Genomic DNA, 17985 nt, shown 5'->3' with positions numbered 1-17985 from the left:
ATCTGTGAGCAATTAAAAGGTCTACCACAGACAGAAAAATATCACATGGCTTTCTTCGGACAGATTCTGAGCTGAACACCAGCATCTTCTTTCTCATTCTTAAACATGCTTCAAGTCTGACTCCCTTTGAGCAACTTCCCCTTTAGCTCAGCCTTGTCACCAAATTGCTGTGGCCTGAGGTCCACAAGCGTCTCTGAAACCAGAAAAGCATTATTTTAAGGACTCAACAAAGTAGCGCTTTCAGAGAATAAATCTTCCTTTATTTGTAGTGTTCGATATTTAGAGAAAACCTTAAATTAATAAAAGTCTTTAGCTGTAAAAACAATTTGACTTCTGAAACAATCATATGTTTGGTCAAAATCATTGCACACAGGTTTACATAATGTGCTCAGTTCAGTACAGGAACACAAGTGAGTGTGAGTATCAGAGTAAAAGATTACCTGATTGTGTAGTTCAGTACAAAACAACAATCATCTCTTTATTGTTGAAATATATACATGTCAAATCATATTTGAAGACCTGCTTTACTCTTTTATTTGGAGTTCAGATGTTTCCTTCTGATTTCAAAACACCATGAAAATAATAAACTACTATCAAACATATTTCAAATGTTTTTTTTTTTTTTCAGCAACAACACAAGATCTGCCCTGAAAAACTTGAAAAGACTCTTTATAGGATATAATTTACAGCCTCCATTTGACTAATGCGATCAAATCACTGGATGTTGCTCTTGAAGGGTGTTGATCAGTCACAGCGACGGAAGAACTGGAAGTGGTAGTCAGTAAATAAAACTTCTGCAAAGTTCAGATCGGTGTTACAATCTGCCAAACCCTGTGTGAAAAGAACACATATATACTGACAGCATATGGCCAAAAGATTTAAGTCATGCTGCTAGTCAAACCATCATTGCCATAGACACATTAAAATTTGGCAGTACCGTAGACAGAAGTACAGCCAGTCCAATATTTCATATTGTTAAATTCATAGATAATCTTTGATTTTTAGAAGCCCTGTGTTTTGGTCCACTGATATTCTTTTGTGTTTCACTGGCTAAATGACTTACACTCAAGAACACAACACTACAACACACTGGGCTTCATTCAAGAAACAAGAGCAGAATGACTTTTTGTGCAAATCATTCATTAAGCTGTTCTGATGTAAATCACTCTATGTAATATAATAATATTTCACAAGTTTGTTTTCCCATATAGCTTGGTAATCTTTAATATACTGAGGTTAAACTTATTTGTCTTGCTGTTCAAAGTGGAGGGACTCAGGGAAGCGGCTTCAACTCGAGCTCTGATAAACCCCCAGGGTCTACTAGTGCTTGGACAGTAAGTATGAATAGCAAGATACTTAAATTAATGGAGATGAAAGGATGCTGAAACAGCTGATGACGGTGCGAGGTGAATGATATTGATGTGTTAATAAATTTTGTATCATAACTAAATTAGTTAACAATTAGTAAAATGTGAAAAATAAATTTCATTGATAAAAATGAACAGCCATGTTGTCTGTTTTCCTTTTGATTTTGCATTCTATTAGTTTTGAATTCTTTACTAGTTTTAGTTCCTTGCGGCTGTCGCCTCTGGCTTGTTCAGTTGGGGACACTTAATTTCTAGCGATTATCGTCGATTTGATTGCACAGATACTATTTAAACTAAACTGAGCTAGACAATGACATCTTTGAATTCAATAATGAAATGCCTTTAACTGAAAATTGAGAAAAAAGGAGTGTTTAATCTTATCTTTAAACATTACTGACACTCTATCCTCCAATTTGATACTGTTAAGTGCTTTGACACAATCTGTATTGTTAAAAGCGCTATATAAATAAAGGTGACTTGACTATTAGCCAGCAGTTAGGAGCAGCTGTAGTGTCTGCTATCTTTACACTTTCATTAAATAATCTTTATTCATATGGTCAATAAGTCTCTTCTGCATTTATACAATATACAGCATATAAACCAGTGAAGAGAGTCCAAAGATCCCACAATATTTATTTCATAAATGAGGCCCACTGAACAGACTGTACTTATGTCTCCTCACAGCCTCATTTTCATTCATGTCATATGTTTTCTACTGACTAAAGTCTTAAAGACAGCATACACAAGATTAACACACAAACACATAAAGATACACTCACAGCAACAGAAGAGCGCAAATGGTAAGATGCACGGTAGTGATTTGCCACTGCCAGTGTCCATTTATGTATGTAGCCCTGTTGAAAAGGAAAAGACTTCAAACAAATGCATGATATCAAAAAGCATTTGTATAAAAATGAAATTTTACCTAGGCCATGTACACACTGCAGATATATTTGGCTGTCAGATCACCTTTTAATGCTCAATCCTGTGCTATATACATACAGTTCAGTCATTTTAAAGGAGTGACAACTGTATTCTATAACCAATTTAACAGTGTGTCTGTAACTGAACAGCTAGTTATTAATGACGTATTGGTTGCCAGGTTGTCACTCCTGAAACTTTACAGTGTGTATGTGGTCTTAATGCATTACCTTTTTTTAGCCTAACTGTTAATCACATTCTTTGAATTATCCATAATTTTCATGAACAGCCCTAAATTGAATTGTCACATGTTTGTTCCGTTTTGCCCTTATTTGGCCTTTCCTGTTCTCGTTTGGTCCCCATTCTGTTTATTTAGTGCCAGCCGTGTTTTTATTATATTCCAGGTGTGTCTCGTTTTCCCCTTGTTAGTTCTGTCTATTTATAGTGTGTTCTGCCCCATGTTTCCTGTCTGCTGTTGTATGTCTTCCCTGCCTGTGATCCCTGTCTACCATTTGGAAATTAAAGACTTTCGTTGTGTGAACTCCTCGTCTCCGTGCCTCCCTGTGATATGTGACATGAATATCCTATCAAATTAAAGTCTGAATAGTCTACAACGAATAAATATAGTTAAACAATGAATGTGAAAAAATCTACTGTGTATAAAATGTGTCAGCAATAAATCTGTCAATAAAGCTCACTTGACTTGATCAAATTATTATTATAAAACAATTACTCTAAATATATTATGGATTTAAATGATTATGAATATACAATTTAATATAATTACTACATTTATTATGAAAGGTGTTTCTAATGCATGTTGCTTTGAGCTTGTAAGTGCTAAAGTACCTGTGTGTTGAGAGCAGTGTTTGACACTGGGCCATTGTAGTCAAGTACTGAAGAGCACTGCTCGCTCTCATCATGTGAGCACAGGTGAATCACCAACAACTCAGTTGTGCTGCTCAGGTGTAAGAAAAACACTCATTCGTATCAATGATGATGTGAACCACATATGAAGACACTGTTTTTCCACAACTTTTATAAAAATATACAGTACTTTCTGTCTATTTATTATATATGAGCAATATTACACAAGCAAGATTGGAATATGGCTCTGTATCAACACAGAGCAATTCGGCCATCAGCACAAAGCCACAGTTCTTCATATTAACATACAGTGGTGGCCAAAATTATTAGAACACTAGTATTTTCAACAGCTAAAAATGGTTTTAAGTCTGTTATTTCTATCTTTTGCTGTAATGCATCAGTAAATATCAGTTTAAATTGCCAAACATTCACTTTGCCATCAACAGACTAAATGCAGAAGAACTGTGGCAACGTCTCCAAGATTCTACCTGCAAAGCTACCTGAAAAACTATGCGCAAATGCACCTAGGGCAAAAGCAGCTTTTAACGCAAAGGATGGTCACACCAAATGTTGATTTAATTTAGTTAATAGAAGTTAATTAAGAAAGAAAATCTATTTATGACATTATTTTTGACAGCATCCTCATTTTACAGCACATTTTAAAGTGCCTAAAACTTTTCACAGTACTGCAGCTTTGCAGGTAGGTCTCTTGATTCATCTTAGAGACGTTGCCACAGTTCTTCTGGATTTAGTCTGTCTCAGTTTGTTCTGTTCTTCATGTCATTCCCGACAGACTGGATTATGATGATGATGAGATCAGATCTCTGTGTGGAGCTACATGAAAATACAAGTGTTCTAATCATTTTGGCCACCACTGTAGGTAAAGGACGTACACAATCAACCAGCAGATACTCAAATGGATTTGACATTGCTGGACTAGTTTAGAGAAGAGCATTCTAAAGTATTACTGATTTATGTAATTACTCTTATTACCTCAATATTAACATATAAGACTATATATACATGTATTATTTTTATTTGTTTAAAAAATTGATTAAATTGATTGTTCACATTTATTGGTCTAGCCTGGCTCAACATGATATTAAAGGAATAGTTCACCACAAAAAATACAAATTCTGTCATAATTTACTCACCCTTATACCAAACTCTTAAAAATCTTCCTTTCTTCAGCAGCTCTCAAATGTCATTCTCAAACTGACTCATCTCTGGTCATACAAATTTGAGAACCAATGCTGTCAGGTTAATGTCAAACCTGGTCCAAAGGAACCAGGAACAAAGGAATTTGGTTCATATAACTTCAGAAGACTTTAAATATAGCACACAAGTCATTCACTGCTGCTTTGATACTGTTATGACTGGTTTATGCAGACTGTGTGGTCACTATAAACTGTTAAAATGGAAAAGAGCACTATGAACATTCTTCAGAACAGCTCAATTTGTGTTCCACAGGAAAAACAACAGCATACAAGTTTGGAACAACATAAGAGTTAGTAAAAGATGACAGAATTTTCTTTTGGGTGTACTCTTCCTATTAAAGTGTTTGTCTAAAGCTGTTAAATGTTCTGCGCTGTGGCTTTGTTCCATTACTTAAACTCAATGAGAATACAATTTAACTCTTATGAAGGCTGGAGTGCAGTATAATGAAGACTGTGTGCAAAATCTTTCACTCACGTCATTTGGAGGGTTATGGGCATGTTGGGTGGGATGTGTTTACTGAGGGGAATGAGGTAGGTGTAGTTTCCTTTCCTACAAAACACATATAGACCAATAAGTAAAATGCTAATTTATTACAATTGAACATTTTTGATGACTTTAGTGCTGTAAATCAAGAAATCCCCAAGAGCTACAGTATAAACTCTGTTGTAAAGAGCATCATAGACCAATATAGTCCCCTTTCATACTCTGCATAACATAATTCTTTCATAACAGGGAACATACAACTGTGAACGCCATACTGAGAGTGAAAATGGAAAAATGAGCTTCCTGTTGAATGTTTGTGTACATTGAAGATGTAAGTCTGTTACCTACCCGCAATTCTCCCGCTGACAGTACTGCTTATCTATAACTTGTTGATTCTGCGTTACGAGGATGGACTTTATAGTTGTGTTTGTCCCTGTAAAGAAGACAAGAACAAAGACCTAAAGGTGTGAATCATTATTTTGGTCACAGCTACATCTATTCTGTTATTAGAAATAAGGAATGTTTCAACATAATGGATTCATCCTAAGGAGATGGACAAACTAATATTTGTGCACCAAAACTACCCACACTGAGGCCATTCTTTGGGAAACATTTATAGAGGTAAATGAAAGTGGCAAGTAAATGAAAACTAGCTTCTAGTTTTCTAATCTGGATTTGGCATTAACAGGTTTATTTAAGATTAAAGATTAAGATCTGTCAACTTACAGTCAGTAGAATTTTTCACTTTGTCCGGTAGTTTTTCTAACCACTTCTCTGAAAAGGAATAGATTAAAATGACATGAAGACAGCCACAAATGTATAAAAAAAAAAAGTATATTTGAAGACAGAAGACTGCCACCATGTCTCTGACCTTTCTGTGTTTTTCTCAGATTGGTGATTACATGTGACAGAGCATCAGAGGGGACAGTTGTGTCTGTCAGTTGGGTGTTATGATTATAAATTAAAGTTGAAGGACAGCAGTAGACCACATCTGAATAAAACACATTGGAGACATCAATGTCTGGAGGCCAGGGACGAGAAGAGGTGGTGGAGAACACTGCAAACAGTCAAAATGAAATTCACTATATACAATAAACAATGAATAGATTATACAGACAAACCAACTCACATGCAGTTTCTCTAAATGTCTACATACAGTACCTGTAGTCAATGCTGCTGTTGTGGAATAAGTTGGCATAACGTTGGTGTTGTTGAAACTGTAAATGCCAAGAAACCAAATAACAGTCCATTAAGTAGCAGTAACAGTGATGTAACAAGCATGGCAAGTGATGTGATTTAACATGGCTGAATCTGAGTCTGTGTGCGCCCAGTACATTGGTCTGTACTGATACTGATCACTGAAGATGACATTGTACCTGTCATTGAAGTCCATGTCTTCTTGTAATGTCAACATATGAAGTGCAGTAATAGAAATAACACTGCAAAACAACGTCACACACAGATCAATTCTGTCATGTTTATTGAAATATCAAGATCCAGTCGAATTACTAGTCGTCTCAAACTTCCCTCAATAGATTTAATTTAAGTAATATTCCAGGTTAAATACAACCGTCTTTGTTATTTGAGCTGTGAAAGTTTTTGTCTGTAAATCAACCGTTTTAAATAAGAATGCATTTCTATATTTACACTTTTTTGTTCAGTGTTACAAATTAAGGAACAAATTGATTATTTTCTGTGGTATAATGACCAACAGAGCATTAATAAATTATATTTAACTGGGAATATTTTTTTAACTGGCAGGTTCTTAAGTATGGACACATGCCATTCAAGGAAAAAAATATAATTTTAGGCTAATCGTGGCCACAATATAACTACATTAAAATGTTAAAGTTTTTAAATTAAAATTACAATTTTTAAAATTAATAAATATCACCATTTGTTCCCCAAATTATTAATAACAGTTCATTAAGACAATGTTTTGTATTACACGTTTTCATATTTAACATGCACATGAGGCATTATCTGCATATAAATATGCAGAAATCTGAAAATTGGATAAACCAAGGGTCAAAATTCTTGTTTCATTTTGTGGACATATTAGAGTTCAATATTTATCTAGAGGGGGTTTTGGAAATCTCTTTTTATCACTCCAGAAAATATTGTCAAAATATCACCATATTTTTAGGAATAAAATATTACATAAAAGAGGCAAATTGTCACCTTCAAATTATAAGGTTCTATCTGACATTTTTGTCAAAATTGAGTTTTTCATATATTCTTATTCTGTGACAACTTATTTACATTGTTATTTTTTTAAGTTGTGTACATTTTGAGACTTTTTTATTTAAAAAAAAAAAAAAAGGTATGCAAAAACTTTGAAGCTCAATATCTCAAAATTGCCCAAAATGCAGATAAAACTTTATAATTCTAAGGTGCCCCCATGTCATATGTGGGCTCCATATTAAGGATACATCAGGAGCACTCTCTGACACTGTAAAAAAATTAAATAACAAATAATAATAATATGATATGTTAGATATGTTAGTGTTATGTTCTGTTGCTAACAATCATGTGAAGTTTTTTTTTGTTTGTTTGTTTGTTTGTTTGTTTTTCTATTATTATTGTTATTATTATTAAGGTTTTTGTTTGGCACACTGTGCTGCCGGTCATTTGACCCTTTTTCTTTTTTTTTTTACAGTGAAGGTGTTTGATCAATAATTCAGGAAATACCTATTAAATTACAGTGTTTTCAGCTTATTTAAATGAGATTTTCCTTTAATTTTAATTGTATAAAAATACAGTAATTTTTCCTTTTCTTTTTTTTTATTCTCTATTCATTACTGACCCATTTGGGAGGTTCCACATTTTCTTTTTTGCTCCAGTCTGATACTGTATATAAATAGAACATTTAAGTGTACTTAAGAAGAACATCTCACCAAAGAGCCATGGTTGTTACTAGCATGATGATACTAGCTTGGAATACTCTGTGTTGAAGACAGTTGTGATATCTCCCACAGAAGTAGTTCTGAAAGAGAAATATGAAGTAGCCATATTTGTCACATTTATTGTACAAATTGATTAATAAAGGGATTTTCACATACTGTGCTTGACTGTGGTGGCGTTGGCGGTGGAAGTTTCGAATGGAGTGTGTTGTTTTTGTTGATTTTCCTGTGAAACAAAGATTTCAGTAAAACAAATGATTTCAGAAATAGATGAAATAGTTAAGATATTTACATAGTTTGGGAACGATAAGCATTACAGTAAAGTGTTTCCCAACTTTGGAATTTGTGTTATTGTTAATGAAAAAAATGATACTAAATTATACAATTTTAATAAAATCATATAAGAATTAAAAATTGGCATAACAAGGAAAAACAGACAGTAAAATACATACCACAAAAATTACAATAAAATAAAATTGAATTTTAATTTAGGTTTTTGATACATAGCATATTATAAAATGTAAAGCCAGCCTGCATTAAACATGAAAATGGCACTAGACAACAACACTAGACTGTGCGGAGACATTTTTAAATACTAGCTACTGAATTAACTCAATAAATCAAAAATCTGAAAACTAAACTGGACCATGATTGAATAAAAATGAACAAAATCTAAAATAAATTGAAAAGACAAATTGAAAATAAAATAGAAATAAAAAACAATTCAATGAAAAGTTCAAAACTATAATAGTCCTGTCTGAAACATCTATTTCATGGTAGTGTTATTTTAGTATCACTGAGATATTATTGCAGTTTTTATTAATAGTTTAGTTTTTAATTTCATATTTTAGTTACAGTTGCAGTCATTTTCTTGTGTTTTTGTCAATTTTATTATTATTTTTTTTTTTCTTTTTCAAATATGTCTATATAGTTTTAGTTCTAGTAATTTTAGTACAACAAGTTAAACTAAGTTAAAATGAGAAACGTTTCCTTTGCTACTATTGTATATAAACTAATGTCTATTTGAGGTAACTTAGATAATGTGCAGCGCTGGACTCTAGGAAACACTGATGCATGGAGCTCTGTATTAGTTGAGAAAATGTGTAACAAACTTGAAGAAAGAGGATCTAAGAGGGACAGAGAGAGAAATGCAGTGTGGAAAGTAAAGAAAATCGATCCAGACCCTTTAGCAGAAGGGCCACTGTTGGACCGCATGCTACCCAGCCTCTTCAGCTTGGCCAAGCGTGTGTTCCAGACCTCAAGCTCCTGAATACGAGTCTCAAGGTTATCTGTGAGTTTACACAGCTGCTTCACAGCACCTACATTCTCCATAAAAATCTGCTCCTTTAGGACATAACGACCACAATTACTTTCACACACCATCCTCAAATGTCTAGAAAATGTCACTGCAATTTATAACAAATATCTGACAGACTTACTTTGTCCACCATGAGAAAATTATCAATCTTTTCCCCATTTACGCAAGTGATATCGCCCATCTCCCTTACAGCCGAAGGCAGGAGTTCTTTGACTTCCTGCGCTATGATTCCTAACCAAAGAGACAACTGATATGTGAGAATCTGTCTTCAGAACACTGAATTATAAAAAGTGCAGTGTATATGTTAATTTAGCCTGTACCCGTTTCGTGATGCTGATCAATTCCCATCCTTGAGGCAAACTCTGGTTTATAATCATATTCCACAATTCTCATCTGAGCGATCCTCTTGAGCTGCTCCGTTGAGTCCACCTACAACATCATAGACATAACATTTTAGTGGTTTTCGCTGATTGGATCTATCAAGACCGATGTTAATACCAGATGTAAACAGAAACACTTTTGGGAGGCCATCCATTTGAGAAAGTCATTGACACTGCTGTCCCAACCTTATTTGAATGCCATTTTGTTTAGTTTGTTTTTATATTGACTAAACAGACAGATACTCACTTCCTGAATGTTTTGTTTGACCCTTCTGTCTGAGGGATGCATAACGTTGCCCATTATCTTGGCATTCCCACAAACCACCAAAGCCTCATCAGGGCTGTCTGTGTTAATGCCAATCCTCCCGTGACACACCACGGACTCAGGGGTCTGTCCTCTTTGCCAGAGCATGTCACTATCATTCTCAAATTGACCAGGATTGGAGGCCTTTAGATGGAGAGATGATAAAAGTTTGAGAAAGACTTTCACACGTTATCAAGACATATTGTTAAGTCCAATGGAAAGCTTCCATTACTGAAGCAGCAGTCCTTGAGGATAATATGTGCAAATATGGAGTTCATAGCAGAATACGTTGGTTACGGTTATGATCCAAAAGCTTACCCTAACGATGATTCTTTCAGAAACATTAGCAACCAGCAGAAAACGTTCCTCTTTCACTGTAACATACAGAGCAACCACCATCTTAAAGTACCTATGAGACATAAGCAACAACATACAGCTAGTTACCATTATTGCTGTTGACCATATTTGTATATGCATTGATAACACTAGATTCATATAGATTATTTTATTGACATCTTTATGAACTTTTTAAGCATGAAAGTTGTTCTCTGATATCATTAAAGATATCATCATTTGTGTTTCAAGGATGAACACAAAGTGTTTAAGTTTCTGTGGAGCAGAACCAATGTCCTGCATATAAAAACAAATGTGTCAAATTGAATAAGATTTTACACTAAAGTGCTACTTTGTTAAATCCAGATTTGCCTGGATTATTTTAGGTAAACTGTTGTTTGTAACTGTAAAAACAGAAACTCTATGTTTAGATGTATTACTGTCCTATCAAATGAGAGTATAGCTGCATTCAAAATTGCATACTGTACTACATTTGAAACTTACAGTTTGAAAAAAAATGTTTGAAAAAAGTATATTCTACCAGCATATATTATGAATATTGGTAGTAAGAATTAAATTTGGAGGTACAACATCTGAAATGTTTTCACTGTCACATGATCTAGCTAGTTCACTGCCATTCACAAATCCTCTCGAGGCTTCATGGGATAGTAAAGTATCATCCAGGTACTTCTACTTCTACGTCTACTGTTTTCGAATACTATGAATTCGGACATACTACTCTTTGGTGTAGTGTTTTTTGTATACTATATACAGGTGCATCTAAAAAAAATTAGAATACCATGAAAAAGTAAAACATTTCAAAAGCTGTTTTGTTTTAATTTTGATGATTTAAGTCAAAAATCCAGTATATCAAAATATTAGAATATCTTCTAAGATCAATCAAAAAAAATTTGCAAAGCAGAAAAGTTCAAGTTCTTTAAAGTATGTTCATTTATGCACTCAATACTTGGTCGGGGCTCCTGTAGCACAAATGACAGCATCAGTGAGGTGTGGCATGGAAGCGATCAGCCTGTGGCACTGCTGAGGCACTATTGAGCCTTCAGCTCGTCTGTATTGTTGGATCGACTGTTTCTCATCTTTTCTTGAAAATATCCCATAAATTCCATATAAGGTTCAGGTCAAGTCAAGTCAAGTCAAGTCACCTTTATTTATATAGCACTTTTAACAATACAGATTGTGTCAAAGCACTTAACAGTATCAAATTGGAGGATAGAGTGTCAGTAATGTATAATGATAAGATTAAACACTCAATTTTCAGTTAAAGGCATTTCATTATTGAATTCAGAGATGTCATTGTCTAGCTCAGTTTAGTTTAAATAGTATCTGTGCAATCAAATCGGCGATAATCGCTAGAAATTAAGTGGTCAGGCATGTTGGCTGGCCAATCAAGCACAGTAATATCATGTTCCGCAAACCACTTGGAAGTGGTTTTGGCACAGTGGGCAGGTGCTAAAGTCCTGCTGGAAAAGGAAATCAGCATCTCCATAAAGCTTGTCAGCAGATGGAAGCATAAAGTGCTCCAAAATCTCCTGGTAGACAGATGCATTGACTTTGGACTTAATAAAACACAATGGGACCAACACCAGCAGACGTCATGGCACCCCAAATCATCACTGACTTCCGAAACTTCACACAGGACTTCAAGCAGCTTGGATTCTGTGCCTCTCCAGTCTTCCTCCAGACTCCAGACCTTGATTTCCAAATGAAATGCTAAATTTACTTTGGACCACTGAGCAACAGTCCAGTTTTCTCCTTAGGCCAGGTAAGATGCTTCTGATGTTGTTTCTGTTTCAGAGGTGGTTTGTTAGCCCTTTTCCTGAAGACGCCTGAGCGTGGTGACTCTTGATGGACTGACTCCAGCTTCAGTCCACTCCTTGTGAAGCTCTCCCAAGTGTTTGAATCGGCTTTGCTTGACAGTATTCTCAAGCTTGCAGTCATCCCTGTTGCTTGTGCACCTTTTACTATCCAATTTCTTCCTTCCAGTCAACTTTGCATGTAATATGCTTTGACACAGCACTCTGAGAACAGCCACCCCTTTCAGTAATGACCTTCTGTGACTTACTCTCTTTGTGGAGGGTGTCAATGATTGTCTTCTGGACCATTGCCAAGTCAGCAGTCTTCCCCATTATTGTGGTTTCAAAGAACAAGAGATACCTGGAATTTATACTGTAGGGATGGTCATTTAATAAAACTGAAATGAAAATATTCTAATATTTTGAGATACTGGATTTTTGACTTTCATGAGCTATAAGCTCTAATCATCAAAATTAAAACAAAAAAAACTTTTTAAATGTTTTACTTTACATGTAATGAATCTATAATATATGAAAGTTTCACTTTTTGAAATGTTACCATAAAAAGATGCACCTGTAGAATGAAACTAGGCATATTCGTACATAGTATTTCTATAGGTTGGGCATGCATTCAGAGATGTCAGAGATTGTTTGTAACTAACCTCTGATCAGGATTGGGTTTGCCCTTTTTTCTCATGTTATTTGCTGTGGTTTCACTGAAGTGTAACCGTCCTAATGTCACCTTTGTGATTTTGTCTCCTGGCAAATTTACTCTGAAAGAGATGTTAAACCAAAAATCCGTATAAATAGCACATTATAAAAATGCTTTTCCACATGCTTAAGTATCCTGACACTTACCTGACTGGTAAGAAAGGCTTCTTGCTGCGGTCTGACTGAGACTGCTCTATAGTGATGAAATGGTTCTGTGCTTCAAGCTATAAAATGGATTCAAGTGTCAAACAAACATCTACATTCAGAAAATAAATGTTTCTGTAAGGTTTTTTAACCATGTTATCACTACCTTGACCCCAAACACATTCACGTGGAAGCTCTCTATGGGCATGAGACCTCCTGACGTTCTGACAAATCTAGGATCGCCAACCATCCCTATGTGAACTGTCACCTGGAAGTGGTTCTTCTTCTGACACACAAAGGCTTCATCAGCTGTGGAGTAACTGAAACCCTTATCGGTGTCCACATGGTAACCTGGAGGTGGTCTACTCAAAAGAAAAAAGACACATAAGCTTCTTTATTGCTAAATGACATCTTGGTGAATGGAAGTAGATGATGTCTTCTACATCAATTATGGGACCTCAAATTCCTTCTTCACTTAGAGTAACAGGGATACAATGTACAAATAATATATAAAAGTCAAATTTTATACTACAGTATATTACATTTCCAATATATTATATTTCCAAAAACAACAACAACAACAACAACAAAAGTACGATAGCATTACCATGTGTTTGGGCATGTACCATGGTAATCCTATGGTGTTCTTTGGTCTACAAGTACCAGAGTTTGCCATCTAAAATCATTATAGTACCATGGTTCTAGTCCATCATCTCAGGTTAGAAAGTCTTGGTAGTTACTCACAGGCTTTCAGATCTGCTATTGTGGAGTGAGCACCACTGACTGGGCTGATACGGGTCCCATGTGAGCAGCTGGTGCACACTGCCCACTGGACTTCCACCAGCTGTGTCACTGTCATAACACTGTGCTTCATATGATCCACTTTCTGGACCTGAAGACATCGCAAACATTAAGTAAAGACACACAAATTGATATGTAAAGGCTGGAATATACTATACAGTCTGAGTTTACAGATTTTTAAAAAAATTGAGACTCAAAACACTCAAATTCTTTAGCTTTAAAGTATGAGTTCATCCAGTCCAAGGAGATCAAACAACTTTGATATTTTGAGACAATTTTAGAATACTTTTTCAATTGTCACGTGTCTCCTAGCGAAGCGGTGAATGTTTCTTTGTGAGATTGTTTTTGTGGTTGGAATGACTTGTAAGCCTGGTAGTTTGTGATCCTCAGTTGTTTAGTGTAGTAGTTTTTTTTTTCTGTAACCATTAACAAAGTCGTAAAGCAAGTGCATGATGCCAACTATTTTAAAAGTTTTATAGTGTATGAGGAACATTCCATTATCCAACCATTATCTTTGGAATGTTTCTCCACAATGTCATTGCTGGTTTGTCTTTATCTTTGTACAAAATTCCCTGCCTCACGCATGCACGAGTCGAACTTGTAGGTGCATGCGCATAAAGTTTTCAGTTCGGCAGCGCATCCAGCATAGCAGAGTAATACGGAGTTTCCCTGGCTTTGTTTATTCCTTTAAAGTCTATTTCCCTTGTGTGGTATTGCTGTGCGTTAATAACTCCGTAAGTAACAATATTTGTTATCATTGTAGATGTGTTTCAGAGTGTGTCATAGCGTAATTCAGTTTAATTTACCTCAGGAAAATTATTGCATCAGTATAAATACAGTAGCTGTATACTCACTTATTTGATGAATTATTTGGTTGTTTGCAATCAAAGATACTGATGCATTTGTATGAGAGCATTGCTTGTCATATGTGTTAATGTAAATAATTATTCAATCTCCGATCGGCATTTTAATAACGATTAGAAAGGGCACACGGGAGCGCTATAACAGCACACTCACCAGTGTAATATGGCACCACTTGCTAGCAGCAGCAGCACAGATTTGTTTAATAAAGCTGTATTTAGTGCTCATGTGAATATAAGCTCTTGTTTAGTCATGTTTACTATTGACTCAGACTATATAGTTCATCTTTGTTTATTTGTCATTTCATAATATCACATGTATATTTAGGCAAGGCAAGGCAAGGCAAGTTTATTTATATAGCACATTTCATACACAATGGTAATTCAAAGTGCTTTACATAAAAGGAAGTGAAATAGTCATTAAAAATAATAAGAAATAAAAAATAATAAAAATCACAACAATAAAAACAAAGTGATTTAAAAATTGATTTTAAAAGAATTTAAAACATTTAAGAATAGAAAGTGATTATACATAGTGCAATCAGTTCGGACGTAGCACAGTGCTCATTCAACAAATGCACAGCTAAACAGATGAGTTTTGAGTCTGGATTTAAAAGTGGCTAATGTTTTAGCACATCTGATCTCTTCTGGAAGCTGGTTCCAACTGCGGGCGGCATAATAGCTAAAAGCGGACTCCCCTTGTTTTGTGTGAACCCTTGGTATTTCTAACTGACTCGATCCTAATGATCTGAGTGGTCTGTTAGGTTTATATTCAGTGAGCATATCTCCAATGTATTTAGTTCTGGGCCAGAACTATTTATCAGATTTATCCCAGACAGCAAGCAGTGTCGGCCCATATCCGGCCCACAACTGGCCCGCATGGATTTCACATGGGCCAGATGTGGGCTGGATCTGGGCCAGAACTATGTTGCTGTCTGGGATTTGTTCTCTGACAGAAACCACATTTTTGTGCATATCCACACAAACCAATAAACCTTGAGATTGGACATGTTCACTCTGGAGTAGCTGCAGTTCTTTCTAATCGAAGAATTAGGCCAGCTGAGTTCCAACCACCTAACTGCGCACAGAATATACTACAAATTGGTCCTTCGAGCCGGATCGGGACATCAGCTGCGCTATGGCTACATCCAGAGATTACTACGAGGGAGAACAAGTTCCAGATCCTCGTCCAAGTCGTACCCGGCGGGTGCCCACCTACATGGAGGATTATGTGCTTGATTATCCACCTCTGAGGCATGGTCATCCTTCACCAGCAGATGGCACTCAAGGAATACCTCAAGTAAGCCAGGCCCTTTATAAGGGCTATATTACTCCTGCTCACAGGGACAGAGACTTTGAAAGTGAAAATCTGAACCACTTAGAGGCACGGTTGAGAAATTTAAGCAGTGAGATGAGAGAGCTTCAAATCAGAATGGACAGTGCTAGACAAGCATCTAGAGCTCCTGTTTATGGACACTATCAGAGCCTTCATCACATTGAACTCAGTAACACTGGATTAGAACCCTCAGTGACTGTAGCACCGTCTCCACACTATGAGGAAACACTATCACGAGCCCCCTATGCAGCAGTGCCCACAATCAAGCATGCAGCCATCCAATATAGTTCGTGTAGCTTCTCTGCCAGAGCCACAGCATCAAAGACTGTTTCCTGAACTCCGACGGTCGGCCTCATGTCCCCCCACAGCTGCTCAGCCTGCCCTTCCTCAGGTACAGTCACAGTATCAGCCAAGCCCAGTGCAGCATGCAGCAGTCCGCATGCAGACTCCTTATCAATCAGATGTTGTACCGCCTGCGCCTTCTTATGTGCAGCCCCAACGTCAGCCAGTTGCTGCACAATCTGTTCCAGCCTCACTGCCGCCACAGTACCAGCAGACAGTGCCAGCTCCAGTTCAGCCTGTGCCAGTGCAACCAACAATGCATCCTCATTACCCTTATCAACCACTACCTCCTCCTCCTTGGCCTGTACCCAAACCAAGGCTAGCAGTATTCTCCTCAGGGAAAGAAAGTGATTCCCTGATGCTCAAGAAAGGGCTGGACAGCATCCTTGGTCCACACAGACATCTAACAGAGGACTATAAGTATCAAGTGCTCTTGGATCATCTACATCTGCCTGCTGCTTACCAGGTAGCTAAGAGGTATGTCAACAGCCAATATCCTTACACTAGTGCCATGCAGGCTCAATACAGTCAACCAAGACAGTTAATTCAGAGTGAGCTGAGAGCTATCCTCAATGCACCAGCTATTCGACCAGGTGATGCACGGGGATTTGAGGACTTTGCAGCAGCTGTTAACACACTGGTGGGTATGTTGAACACAATGGAAGGGCCTTCTAGATATGAACTGCAGTGTGGTTCCCACGTTGACACTTTACTGACCAAACTGCCTGTCAGTTACATAGACTCCTTCATAGAATACTGTCTCAACCAGCACATTATTGTGAACGGCAGCTCCAGAACTTACACCTTGCCAGAATTTGCTGAGTGGCTGGAAAGGAAGTCTCAGGCCATTCAGATATCTCGACGGGTAACAGGGCCAGTGCATACAGAACCCTTACGGCGAGAACAGAAATACCTTCCTTACTCCTGAAGGAGAAGATGGAGTGGAGGCCTATCAATCATATCCTTCTCTTTTTAATATTATATTCCTTGGCTTATTATTATTTTGCTGTATGAATTATTAATCAAGTGATGTGATGATTAAACTAAGAAGTAGAACCATCTATATTTATATATAGATTGAAGTATGCGTGTATTCTCTTTAGAAGTGTTCAGAGTAAAGGTTCAGAGTAAGCAATGTGAATACTTGCTGAGTGTATTTTTGTCTCAGGGTCAGAAGGCCAGGATAAGGGTCAGGCTGACCCCCCTCATCTACGTGAGCTACGAGTGGAGAGGAGAACTGGGATATTCTTATGTTGAATAACAGATATTAAAATTCCGGTTCAAAACTGTATTTCTATTCTCTAAGATTGATGTCTGAATAGTATGTGTGTAACCAACCGATAAGGTGCTTGTTAGAAGAAGACAACCTTGAAGAAACAGATAAGGGTTCGGTGTATGTGTGTGTGTAGGCATTTGCACCCTTTGTCGGAGGAAGACTGTCTCCTGTCTGGATCCTGAGCCGGAGCTGAGGTGTCTTCTTCACCATTTGCTGACGTCTGTGATAATCATTTGAAGATATGTGTGGAGCATTTTACGTCCATGTGTGGAAATTGTCTAAGTTTATCTATGGGTTAGAACCAATCAGAATTTGCTGATTTTTGTATTGACGCAATTAGCACCCTCTGTCAGGGTATAATTGCTGGTGTTTCTGACATGTACGCAGAGCGGCCTACGAACTCCGTCACGAGTAATGAAGCTGACTCCTGCCTGAAACTGCAAACTATTTCTTCAGTAAACTTTCTTCGATTGAAACGCATCTCTTGACTCCTTGCCTTCATTTGAATTTCAACACCTGGTCCCATTTGGGTTTTTAACTGTTTATCCCCTAACACTCCAAAGCCAAGTCAGCTACAATTCTCACTGGCAGTGAACAACCTAAAGCC

At 36.7% G+C, this 17985-nt stretch overlaps 1 protein-coding gene across 3 annotated transcripts in view; it reads right to left on the bottom strand.

Moving 5' to 3' along the window:
• Window positions 1-269: 269 nt before the first annotated feature.
• The window catches only part of LOC131538659 (myelin regulatory factor-like protein), a 28153-nt gene continuing 10437 nt past the window's right edge, over window positions 270-17985 (bottom strand). For all 3 annotated transcript variants that reach the window (XM_058772644.1, XM_058772642.1, XM_058772645.1), the window contains 20 exons: window positions 13508-13655; window positions 12930-13125; window positions 12767-12843; window positions 12571-12681; window positions 10080-10170; window positions 9705-9905; window positions 9398-9506; window positions 9199-9308; window positions 8943-9103; window positions 7919-7985; window positions 7754-7842; window positions 6233-6295; window positions 6018-6073; window positions 5728-5913; window positions 5583-5630; window positions 5205-5289; window positions 4848-4922; window positions 3138-3246; window positions 2147-2221; window positions 270-831 (listed from right to left, as the gene is read on the bottom strand). In XM_058772644.1, the coding sequence (XP_058628627.1) occupies window positions 745-831; window positions 2147-2221; window positions 3138-3246; window positions 4848-4922; window positions 5205-5289; window positions 5583-5630; window positions 5728-5913; window positions 6018-6073; window positions 6233-6295; window positions 7754-7842; window positions 7919-7985; window positions 8943-9103; window positions 9199-9308; window positions 9398-9506; window positions 9705-9905; window positions 10080-10170; window positions 12571-12681; window positions 12767-12843; window positions 12930-13125; window positions 13508-13655 (2144 nt within the window). In that variant the 3' untranslated portion in view covers window positions 270-744. The remainder of the gene's footprint in view (window positions 832-2146; window positions 2222-3137; window positions 3247-4847; window positions 4923-5204; window positions 5290-5582; window positions 5631-5727; window positions 5914-6017; window positions 6074-6232; window positions 6296-7753; window positions 7843-7918; window positions 7986-8942; window positions 9104-9198; window positions 9309-9397; window positions 9507-9704; window positions 9906-10079; window positions 10171-12570; window positions 12682-12766; window positions 12844-12929; window positions 13126-13507; window positions 13656-17985) is intronic.

This window comes from Onychostoma macrolepis, chromosome 04, assembly GCF_012432095.1.
Source record: "Onychostoma macrolepis isolate SWU-2019 chromosome 04, ASM1243209v1, whole genome shotgun sequence".
In the NCBI taxonomy this organism is placed as follows: Eukaryota; Metazoa; Chordata; class Actinopteri; order Cypriniformes; family Cyprinidae; genus Onychostoma; species Onychostoma macrolepis.
This window is presented reverse-complemented; position numbering and strand designations above follow the sequence as displayed.